Genomic DNA, 12,560 nt, shown 5'->3' on the forward strand with positions numbered 1-12,560 from the left:
CAGTGTTCACGCAGATGAAGTTGGGTTCCTTTTTGAGTCTGGTTCCTCATGTCATCTCAAGGATTTTTTCCTTGCTACCGTCACCTCTGGCTAGCTCATTAGGGATAAATTTAAATAAAAATTTGATATCTGGATTTCTGTAAAGCTGCTTTGTGATGATGTCCATTGATAAAAGCGTTACAGAAATGAATTGAACTGAATTGAGAGTTCTTTGTTTGATACCTTATGAATATTCGACAGTGCACAAATAGACAAGACCCATTTTTGAGTATATATTCTACCATGAAGCGCTACATCCTTCGATAAACAAATATCTGCTTGAGTAAAGATTTGAACCTGACTGTTCACTCGTGTATCAATACTTAATTCCCAGTTACTAAACATATGATGACTAAATGTATGACATGAATGACAGGGGCAGGCAAGTCATGGCTACACACACCATCTCACTTAAAAACTGCCCATGACACATTATATATACAGCATATACAAGCCAAATAAACATCAAACCCAATATTTTTTGCACATAAGATGCAGCATTAATAATTTAACATTGAGAGGAATCACTGTGGTCTTGGCACTCTGATATGATTGAACATTTATAACATTTATAATATTTATACAGTCGGGGAAATAAGTATTGGACGCCTCAAAATTTTTTTCAGTAAATATATTTCCAATGAGCTTATTCACATGAAATTTTCACTCAACTCAAGAAATCCACACATACAAAAAAAAATCCAAACATTAAAGTCCATAAATGAAGTTATGTGTAATAAAGAGGAATGACAGGAAAACCGTATTGAACACACTAACTGAAATTTATTTAATACTTTGTTTGCCTTTGATTGTAATTACAGCTTCAAGACACTTCCTGCATGAAGAAATTAATCTTCTGCAGTATTCAGGTGTGATTTTGGCCCATTTTTGTAAACATATTGTCTTTAAATCAATTGGATTCAGGTCAGGTGATTGACTAAGCCATTCTAACGCCTTGATTTTTTTTCTCTGAAACCAATTGAGAGTTTCCTTTGCTGTATGCTTTGGATCGTTGTCCTGTTGGAAGGTCCACCCACGTCTCATCATCATCCTGGTGGATGGCAGCAGATTCTTTTCAAGAATCTTCTGGTAAAGGGCTCAATTCATCGTTCCTTCAATTATATGAAGTCTGCCATGCGATGAAAAACAGCCCGACACCAATGTGCTTCCACCTCTAAACCTCACTGTTGGTATACTGTTTTTAAGGTGATGTGCAGTGCCATTTCTTCTCCAAACATTATATGTAGTATGACAGCCAAAAAGGTAAATTTTGCTCTTGTCTGACCAGAATACACTCTCCCAGTATTTCATAGGCTTATCCAAATGAGTTGTAGCAAATGATAAATGAACTTAGACATGCCTTTTCTTTAGTAATGGAGTCTTGCGGGGTGAGAGTGAGCAGTGGAGCTCTTGCCGAGTTGTCCTTGGCTTTTGGGCTACTCTTCTGACTATTTTTCTGACTCGCTGGTCAGAAATCTTCTGAGGAGCTTCTGTGAATGGCTTGTTGATTATGGGGTGATGTTGCTTCCACTTGCAGATAATGGCCCCAGTGGTATTTACTGGAAGTTTTATTATTTTATTCAGAAGTTTTGAAATACATTCCATCAATATGTTTTGCAACAATAAGGTTGTGAAGGTCTTGGGAGAGCTCTTTGCTTTTACCAAGGTGTGCAACACCTTGGTAACATACAGCCTTTTTATATACCATCAATTTACTAAACCAGCTGATGTTAATTTGCACAGATAGGAGGTATAATTACTTACGGATTTCAGCTGGTTGCTTTCCTTACCTTGCCCTGGAGAACTGCTTTTTCTTAGTGTGTTCAATACTTTTTTCCTGTGTCATTCCACTTCATTGCACATAACTTTATTTATGGACTTTAATGTTGTGAATTCTTCATATATCCGGATTCCTCAAGTTAATACTGATGTCTGGTGAAAATTTCATGTGAGTAGCCTCATTGGAAATATATTTACTCACAAAAATGGTGACGCGTCCAATACTTATTTCTCCTATTGAACTAGATAGCACTTATTATTATTGCTCAAGATTAAGCTTAATGCCAATAAAACAGATTAGTAATTCACAAACATCCACTTGGAAAATGAAATGTCTATGCTATGCTACTGGAAAGTAAGAATTTAATACATATTTCAAATCTGATATTCAAATTAACTTAGTTCTAAGCAAAAGATCAAAACAATTGTGATTCCTATTTTATCAAGAAATCATCACTGCTTTCTTGCTGTGGACTTTTAGTAATCGCAAATAATCTTAATATCATGTGCAGCTGAATGAGTGCATTAACTTTCCCTCTCAAACATCATGTTATATCATTATAGATACACAGATGGGTGAAATGTTATGCTGTGACCATGTTGCTTTCATGGTTCGAATCCATTGGTCTTCTTATCCTACACTGAAACATTTCTATCCTTATGGGTGTGGTCTCTTCCAGGATGACTCTGCCCCATTCACATACCACAAGGACCCACTGAATGACTTATTTAACAGGTGGCATTAATATATATATATATATATATATATATATATATATATATATATATATATATATATATATATATATATATATATATATATATATAAAATACATACATAATACATATATATTATATGATTTGTATTCTGTAACACCGACATGGCTAAAATACATGGTATCTTTCATTCATGTTAGCCAAAGGGTGCTAGTGTCTTTTACATCCTTAGAACCCAAACCATTATTCACATGACAAACAACATTTTAATTTAACTTTTTTTTTTTCATAAGATATAATGTTTGCATTTTAATGGTGTAATGTTTTTTTCTTTCTTTTTTTTTTTGCATTCATAAAAGACAAAAGCTCATACAGGTTTATTTTTTACATAATTTCTTTCTTTCTTTTTTTATAATTAGTCATTGACACCTTCATTTCAGGGGACCATAAATAACGTAACAAAAACTCCTGCTCCCTGTAATGATGATAAAAATAGTGCAAAGCAATAAATAATCATCAAGAACTTGATGACACCATAGGTGCTCACACTTGAATTTGGAAAAACTGTACCTACGTGAATATGCTGATGAGAGTCCTGCGAAGCTCCTCACGATCTTTTTTTGACTTCACACATCGTTTGAAGGATTCGGACACTCTGGCTGTGCTGCGTGCTCTCTGGCTGTGCTGCATGCTCCCTCTGAGTGTTTCTCCTGGGAAGAAAAGGAGCAATCAATTGTAATATTGATTTTAACCTAACACAAGATGTCATTATCTCTGTCAGTAGCAATATAAAGTGGTAATTGGCAATTTTTAAGGTTTTCATCTCAACTGGTTTTTCTACTTTTGATGAATATGAAGTAATGAGGTCTCCAGTTCCTGTGCTCAGGTTACTGTCTGTGTGGAGTTTCCTATGTTCTCCCCATGAGCTTATGGGTTTCTTTTAGGTCTCCAGTTTCTTCATGGAGACCCTAAATTGCCTTTAGGGGTGTGTGTGTATGTGTGTGTGTGTGTGTGTGTGTGTGTGTGTGTGTGTGTGTGTGTGTGTGTGTGTGTGCATGTGTGTGTGTGTCTGCATGGTGTGCTCCGATGATCTGGTGTCCCATCCAGGCTGTATTACTCCCAGTGTTCCTGGGATAGGCCCTAGATTCATTGTGACACGAAGCAGGATGCAGCAGTTGCTGAGGATGAATAAATGAGCAATTGTTTGTCAATGTGTTGAGTAACAGCCATTACACCTGGTCAATCTATCCTGACCTACATTCTTATATTATAACTTATATTCTTTTGAAGCTTTTCATTTAAAAAAAATACTCTGACCTACAAGGCAGCAATATTGGTGTATTCCCCTGCCCATGATTCTGTGACAGCCCATGTCCACTTGATAGCCAGACTATTAGTAGCACATTTGGATGTGGCATGTGGATGTGGAAAAAATGATAGCACACTGTACAGTTTTTGGCATATTTCATATTAACAAGATGCACTTCAGCTTACATAATGCAATGTAGAGGGTGTTCAGATAAACCAGGTGGAATGTATTTTCCTGGCAACACCAATACCTATTATAGAACCTTGTCCAAATCCTTGCAACAGGTTATTTAGGAGAACCAGACCCAATCATTGATCCAGAAATTAACATCCGTCCCTGCTGCCTTCAAGAAAGTGAGCCACACATTAGTGCCATTCTCTTGTATGCAGGCAGTAAAAGCATGGAGGCTTATTACTTTACTGAAACCTGCGTTCTTCCAGATGATTCTCCCAGAGTACTCAAAAACAGACTGGCTGCAGCATTTGCATGAAAACCATGGTTTCAGAGCGACAAGAAAAAATGTTGAGGGAGCTATGGGCAGGACAGCAATAGTGCTGGCAACAGTGTGAAACCTGAACCACAGCCAAGCTTTAAACCTTTAAATCTCTTCACTTTTTCATGGTCAAGGATCATAGCGCCCTGTACTTACTTTTAGGCAAAGTGTAAAAGACAAGTGATGAGTGCGCAGACTGGTTTGGAGAACAACAGAGACGACTTCCTGTGACTTTTGAAGGTGTGAGAAGAAAAATGTAGGTAGCAGCCAGGCCAGCTCGAAAGCCTGTCCTGCTGTGATATTGCGAATTGCCACTGTTCCTTAAGAACTATAGGTTGCATTTATTTTTACTGGTCGCTGCTCATACATAATGTGAGGCCTACTTTTGTTAGTTGTCAGATGTATTTTTATTCAGGTGGATGCTGATAGTCAAGGGAGTATCAATGTTGGCTAGTACAGACAGTTGGTCTGTTTATGGAGGTATTTTGCTCATTTTAATTAGTGTGGTTTATCTAACCATGCCTTACAATTTGGTCAAATATGCAGAATAATGCTGACAGAGTCTATAATTGCTGCAGATACAGATATTTTCCCTAGCACATTACATGGGTTACTGTATTTCATAACAAAAGGTGCATTCGCTTCACTTTTAGATGGGGTGGCTGATGACTGATGCTGAACAATACACTCGGCCAATCAGATCCTGACCTCCACTGGGAACTGCATTTAAATGCTGTATTAATTAAGACTTTAAATGTGGATGTTCTTATAATGTAATGGTGTTTGTACAACTTTTAAATACAATTTACCAACATCACCTAAATTACTTGCACGTCATTCTTGCAAAGTTACCTGAGTTTGGGAAAAGTCATTTTGAGTGTTTCTTTTTTCTTGGTTAAAACTATTCCTTGTGGCCAGAACCCCAAGGTGTCATAGCTGAGCACCTACAGTATAATTACTCCTAGTCACACAATGTTTATTAAAAATCTCTTGTCTGGGCATATTGGTACACAATTGGAAGTGTAAATAAGACATGAAGGAAAGTGAGATCAACTTTAATCACTGTTTTTCTTCCATATTTACAAATACCAATCTTTTTTTTGTGTGTGTAGCATAACCACAGAGCATTTGCCATATTTCTCCGGTTTCATCAGATTTACAAAAGTTTTGGAAATTCTAACATGTGTATGTTGGATCACAGCATAAACTGCAAAACGCTTTCTAATGATTTCTGACATTTCTAATTTTGTTGGTTATGATTCAAAACAGCTTGGGGTAACCTTGCTGTTACTTAGCAACCTGTGGTCAGAGGAATGGTAAAGATTAGGTGAATAAACCATGTTAATCAAATCTGTATCATCATAACTAGAACACTTTGCAGCCGATTGGATGTTTTATATTTGAAACTAAACAACTGTAGCTAATCACTGCTCTTTATATAGCTCATGTGTCTAAAAAATTGTAGCTGGTGGCTCTTCTGAGCATGACCAGCTGTTGTGATAGTGCATTAGGAGCTGTGTGTGACTTCAAGATGCAATAGGAGAGAAATACTTTCCGGGTAGGAATTGCCAATGAATAAAAAATCAGAGATGCTGAGCAATGCTGCAAACTTTCATGTTGGAGAAAATCATTTTAAGTGCTTCACTTACAGTAAAAATACCAGCTGGGTTATTTTGAGCCAGACAGAATTTGAGACAGAAAGTTTTTTATACTATATATTGAATAAAACATTAATCTCATCACATGATGTGTGAGGAGGATGTAAATGATCAGTTTAAAAAGGAATGCACTGTCTCTTACTGGAAATCCTAGTGGGAACTCCATGATCTGTGTTTTCTGTTTGGCCCAGGAGGACGAAGCTTGGCTTTGCATCCTGCCACTTAGGCTTCCCACGAACCTGAGGGACACAAGCCATTCAAATGAGAAAATATCAGTCATCACAAACACCTAAAGTATTCTGCCATTCTGAATTTTGCTCCTGTTTATCACTCACCTTTGGAAGTTGAGGCAAGAGATGCAAGGACCTGTCTGGGGACAAGGGGAGCTTTTTACACCCTGATGCACCCTGCACAGAGGGAATGTACTTCGTTAGAATAATGCACCTGCCAATTTATTTCTCTCTAAAAAGTTCTCAATGTAGAGTATGAAATAATGATTCCACTCCATGAAAAGTAATCCAAAAAGGAATTCCTTCTTTCCTTATACTGAAAATATTAATAGAAAGTTAAGCTGCAAGAAGGGATTGTTTGTATAATAAACTGTAAAAAAAATAAAATTAAAAAAAATAAATAAATAAAAAAATTAACTTTATATATCCTTTGACTAAGTGCTATACATTTTGAAAACTGGTGGCATGGTGGTGTGGCGTGTAGCACTGCTGCCTTACAGCTCCAGGATCCCCAGCTTGAACCTGAATGTAGCGTTTCTGTGCATGTTCTCCCATGACTGCGTGGGTTCTCTGGTTTCCTCTCATGTCCCAAAAACATGATGGTAGATGAACTGGCTATGCTAAATTGCCCTTAGGAGTGAATGACTGTGTGAATAAACTGGTGTTCCATCCAGGGTACAGTCCTGCCTCATGCCCGGTGTTCTGGAATCAGCTCTGGATTCACTGCAACTCTAACCAGATAAAGAACTAACTGAAGATGGATGAATGAAAGAATTAAATCACTCTTAGCCAGTGCAAGTAACATTTATAGTAAAACCAAGAGTACAGAAATGAGCATAATCCAGAGGTTCTCAAACTAGGGGTTGCGATCATGTCTCATCACATGATTTACAAATGGGGTTGCGAGAGAAACTCATCTTCTCTTTCATAATGTTACTCATTCAAACAAGCCACATTTAAATGAAGTGTACATATTATTTTAGCATTTTTAGCAAAAATTTTCAAAAATTTACAAAAACTTTTTTTCCATCATCTTCCTCCTCAAAATAAACTAGTGCTGTCTCAAATCACATACTTAACTAGACCATTATTGAGTACTAACACTAACCAGTTTTCATTATAGTGTTTACATTAAAAAAAAAAAAAAAAAAAAAAAACTCTCACGTAGCCTTCAAACCTACCAAAGTGTCTGCTTTTGCATTTGGTCTTCTGGATTTTCTAGATTAGTAAATACTTTTGAATGTAAGGTCAGAGTTTTGGATTTGAGATGCAGCTCATGATAACAATCACAACAATGGCAGAATGTTTTAAAGAGTACCAGAGCTCGTCAGTGTTTTCAACGTCGCTGCGCATTAAGTCACTGAACATTTTACAGTTTGACTCGGAAACCTGATGCCATGTTTTGTCTCTTACATGCAATTCACTACATCATACACAATTTCATACACCAAGTACAAACCAGCCATATCTGCTTTAACATGAGTCAATGCAAGGGATATTCCTTTGGTGTTTAGTCACTTATGTTACACATACATACATACATACATACATACATACATACATACATAAATACATACATACATACTACATACATACATACATACACATTGTATGTTACAATGTTCACATGTTACAGTAGTCCTGCATGAATCTGGATTTCTTCTTTTTTTGAAGGATGATCAAGGCTTGGGGTAACAGAAAATTCCAAATGTCCATTTGGGGGTCATATGCCCCAAAAGTTTGAGAATAATCTTTTTTCTTTTCTTTTCTTTTCTTTTTTAAATAAATAATTTGATATAAAACGGGTAAATTGTAACACACAGGCCTAATGAGAGACTTCTACTTTCAGTCCCATACTGCCCTCTAGTGGCATCGCGAGGACTTTTTGCTTAATTTAGAACAGGCTAAAATATTGTCACGATCTTATGGATGTGAACGAATATAAAATGAATCAAAAGATATATATATATATATATACATATATATATATATATATATATATATATATATATATATATATATATAAATTAAAAATACTATGGAACCTGTGGAAGTTCATAAAAATTGCTTGCATTGCATGAATTGATTCAGGTCTTACCTTACTTTCCATTTTAGACCACTGGAAATGCACCCTTACGCAGAATCAGCTGTATTTCTATTTAATTAGTCAACCAAAATAGAAAATAAGCTAACTGGCTGGCTATCAGCCTTGTCTAAATGTACTAAGCTGTTAAACATTAAGTTCGAGTGTCTGGAACTGTGAATGAGCAACGCCGAGTCTTCCTGTACTGAAGCAGTGCCGCATTAAAAGTAATAAAACATGTTACATTCGCTGTAACGGAGTGTGTAACATACTTTTAACTACCTAGCCTATGTTCTAACTTGAATCACCATACAAAGTTGTCGTTGCTACGCCAGTAACCAAGGAAGTAGTCGTTTTCAAGCGAGTCGGCTCCTTGAGGTGACTGTTGACAGACGACTCCTATACATGAGCCGAATTTTTGTTTGTTTGTTTGTTTGTTTGTTTGTTTGTTTCCACTCCTGCTTGGTGAAGATGTACTGTATGTAGCCAAGTGTATAAGTGTAGTGATTATTTATTTATTATTTATTTATTTATTAGGATAAATGGAAATGGTTTTGTTTAGAGAAAAAAATAGCAATCGGCCGTTTGGAAGGCGAACGAATCGACTCTTATTGGTGAGCTGAGTCAAATGATATCACTCATTGTTCGGTACAAACCATGGACTGAGTGAACACAGGTTAATAATAATAATAATAATAATAATAATAATTATTATTATTATTATTATTATTATTATTATTATTAATCTAACCATTTTTTTGGTTATGATTCAAAACAGTTTGGAGTAAAGGGGTCGTTGCTGTTACTCAGCAACCAGATTTGGTGAACAAAACAGTGTTATATGTCATAACAGCATATATAGCTACTATAATCTTCATGTCAGTGAAAATCATTGCTTCGTTAAAAAAAATATAACTTAGACTAGTAATCTCATCACATGATCACATTAAACTGTGAAAAAAACTGACATTGGTTAAACATTCAAATTCACATTTACATTTACAAGGAAGCGCGAGCGCCTTGCGGAACGAGCTCTGATTGGAGGATGCTGTAACCAAGGAAACCACTGCTCCTCGGGGTACGCGCTTTCTCTGAACAATAACAAAGATTCGCACGCGACACAATATGTACAGCCTACATACACACTGCACACACAATATAGCTTTAATGTACACTGAATAAGGTGCAAGAGTTATAGTTAATGTCATTATTTTTATTTTTATATTTATGCTCATAGTTTTCATAGCTTTATAATTTTTTCATGCTTCTCATGTTCATAACTTTCTCTCATGTTTATCTTATTAATAGGCTATTATTTAATTTCTTGCGTTTTACTGTTATTGTTAAGCACCAGTACGTAGAGAAAAATTCTTTGTACATGTAAGCCCAAGGTACTTAGCAGTAAAGGTGATTCTGATTCTGAAAAGTGGCCTTTAAATTCAGATTATGTCCCTCCAATGATTTCTAATACAAACTAAATACAAACGAATGAACATACAAGTTAAAAGAGAATATTTATATATTACATTCAGAGAAAGAAATGCAAACTTGTATCTTAACACCTTCATTCGTTCATCTTCAGGAACTCATTTAACAATATCCTGGCCAGGGTTGCAGTGAATCCAGCCTATTCCAGGGACACAGTCCAGCTGATAAACACAATAGAAACTATCACAGAAATTCAAATGGTTTCCACTACAAATACCATTACAAACCGTCAGATAACCCTTAAAACCATTACCATTATTGGTCTTTAATGGTATCCACTAGACATAACATGCCACACACACACACACACACACACACACACACACACACACACACACACACAATTTAGAGTCCATCACAAATCTTCACATACAGTACACTAAGAAAATGACTTTCATACTTTCATAATTTTGATCATGAGGGAACAACTGTGAGACTACAATGTCACTGATGGGTTGAAAAGCAGCAGCTCAGGAACTGCTATTGAAAGGCTAAAGAATGATTAACACACACTGTGCATGGAAAATATAATCTCTGGTCTTTAACTATAACTATAAAGTTAACTATGTTAACTGTAAACCTGTACAGGCTGTACAAACAAGGTATGAGAGAATCTGATAAAGTGCAGGTGGTATACAGTACAGTGTTTAAAACCCCCAGCAACACTTACTGTACATGCCTGACACAGTCCTACCGGAGTCACACACACCATCATGTCAACCACATGATATCTACACAGGTAGCAAAGTGACAGTAGCCCAACATCTAGCTATGTTATCCCTCCCTATAAATTGTTGGACTGTTAAGTGTGCCTTTGACAATGTTGGCCAAGGTGGATTTAAAAGTGGATGAAAATCCATCAGCCCTGCTGGCCTAATGTTGGCCCAATAAAAAGCCCCTATATATTTATCCATGTAAATTAGGACATTTTATTGCCAATTCCTCCAGAATGCCCTTAACAATAAGTGTGCAGTAAGGCATGGCTTTTCGCAAGTCTTTTAATTAAACTGGGTCTTTTCTATTAGCCTATGTTAAAAATGTAATATACAGTGCTGTGAAAAATTATTTGCCCCATCCTGATTTCTTCTCTTTTTGTGTATTTCTCATACTAAACTGTTTCAGAAAATAAAACAAAAGCTAAGAAAAAACAAAGGCAACCTGAATAAACACAAAATAGAGTTTTTAAATGATAGTTATTTATTGAAGCAAAAATGTTATCCGATTACAACTGGGTCTGTGTGAAAATGTATTCGCCCCTGTAGTTACTAATTGCCCAAATCTATGAAACTGCATACATAATGGGGTTTAGCTGGACTAGACGCAACCAGGCCTGATTACTGCAAAGTTGTGTTTAATCAAAGCAATAGATTTTTTTTCAGCAGCATGAATTTGGTTAAAAGGTAAAAAGGTCTTACACAGTAAAACACTGCCAAAATTGAAAGAACTTCCAGAAATTATGATTTACAAGGTGATTGAAATACATCAGTCTCGGAAGGGTTGCAAAGCTATTTCAAAAGCTCTGGAACTCCAAAGAACCACAATGGAAAAAAGGCACAGTAGTGAACCTTTCCAGAAGTGGCAAACTTCCTACAAAATTCCTACAAAAGCACAGAAACTACTCATCCAGGAAGCCACAAAAGAGCCAAGGACAACATCAAAGAACCTACAGGTCTCTCTTGCATCAATAAAGGTCACTGTTCATGACTCCACTATCAGAAAGACACTGGGCAAAAATGGCATCCATGGAAGTGTGGCGAGGTGAAAACTACTGCTAACCCAGAAGAACATTAAGGCTCATCTGAATTTTACCAAAACACACCTTGATGATCCTCAAACCTTTTGGGAGAATGTTCTGTGAATTAATGAGTCAAAAGTGGAACTGTTTGGAAGACAGGGTTTCTGTTATATCTGGCATAAACCAAACACAGAATTTCACAAAAAGAGCATCATACCTACAGTCGAGCATGGTGGTGGAAGTGTGATGGTGTGGGGATGCTTTGCTGCTTCAGGACCTGGGCAACTTGCAATAATTGAGGGAAACATGAATTCTGCTCTCTACCAGAAAATCCTAAAGGAGAATGTCCGGTCTTGAAATTGAAACGCAAAGCGCAACCAGATTATGCAGTTGACAATGTAAGACAATGATCCAAAGCACAGGAGTAAGTCCTAGTCCTAGAAGTAAGGTTTGGGCCTCTTAGTTCCAGTGAAGGGAAATTGTATTACTACAACATACAAAGACATTTTTGACAATTGTGTGCTTCCAAAATTGTGGCAACATTTTGGAGAAGGAACATATAAGTCTTTGATGGTCAGGTGCCCACAAACCTTTGGTCATTTTGTGATATTTTGGAGCCCTTGTTATTTTGGGCTAATCATGGCAGCCATAATATCACCAAAAAAAATGCTTTTAAGGAACCATAAGATGGCAGCAGTGACCACGTTTCTAAATCATAGCGTTTTAGTGCAGCGTAATACAGTAATGTGAAAGTTTTATAATGATCAGGTCGTGCACCATTTGCGCCATTAAAAAGCTTTATCTTTGTGATACATACTTCAGCCTATAGGTTTATCAATGCAACAAAGCCGAATGAAGTATCTAAACAACGGATCATAAAAAAAATATAGCCTAAAATAAAATTCGCAGCTGGATTACTGAGACCGCCATACAACCCCAATCAACAAATTTTTTTTTATTTACATATTGATGTAAAAGATGTGCATGCATTTATTTATTATCCAACGCAAATATATACGACATTTGAGC

The 12,560-nt window shown here is 36.4% G+C and overlaps 1 protein-coding gene across 2 annotated transcripts in view; it reads right to left on the minus strand.

Moving 5' to 3' along the window:
* The window catches only part of dnah7 (dynein, axonemal, heavy chain 7), a 131,935-nt gene extending 123,307 nt beyond the window's left edge, over positions 1–8,628 (minus strand). The window contains exons 1-4 of one of the 2 annotated variants that reach the window (XM_053680873.1): positions 8,324–8,628; positions 6,331–6,402; positions 6,138–6,234; positions 3,110–3,245 (exon numbers count right to left, since the gene is read on the minus strand). In XM_053680873.1, the coding sequence (XP_053536848.1) occupies positions 3,110–3,245; positions 6,138–6,234; positions 6,331–6,402; positions 8,324–8,335 (317 nt within the window). In that variant the 5' untranslated portion in view covers positions 8,336–8,628. Of the gene's footprint in view, positions 1–3,109; positions 3,246–6,137; positions 6,235–6,330; positions 6,403–6,672; positions 6,956–8,323 lie in introns of those variants that run through there. The other variant, XM_053680872.1, reaches the window with a different exon arrangement.
* Between the last annotated feature and the right edge of the window lie 3,932 nt (positions 8,629–12,560).

Source organism: Ictalurus punctatus, chromosome 6 (genome assembly GCF_001660625.3).
Source record: "Ictalurus punctatus breed USDA103 chromosome 6, Coco_2.0, whole genome shotgun sequence".
NCBI classification, from domain to species: Eukaryota; Metazoa; Chordata; class Actinopteri; order Siluriformes; family Ictaluridae; genus Ictalurus; species Ictalurus punctatus.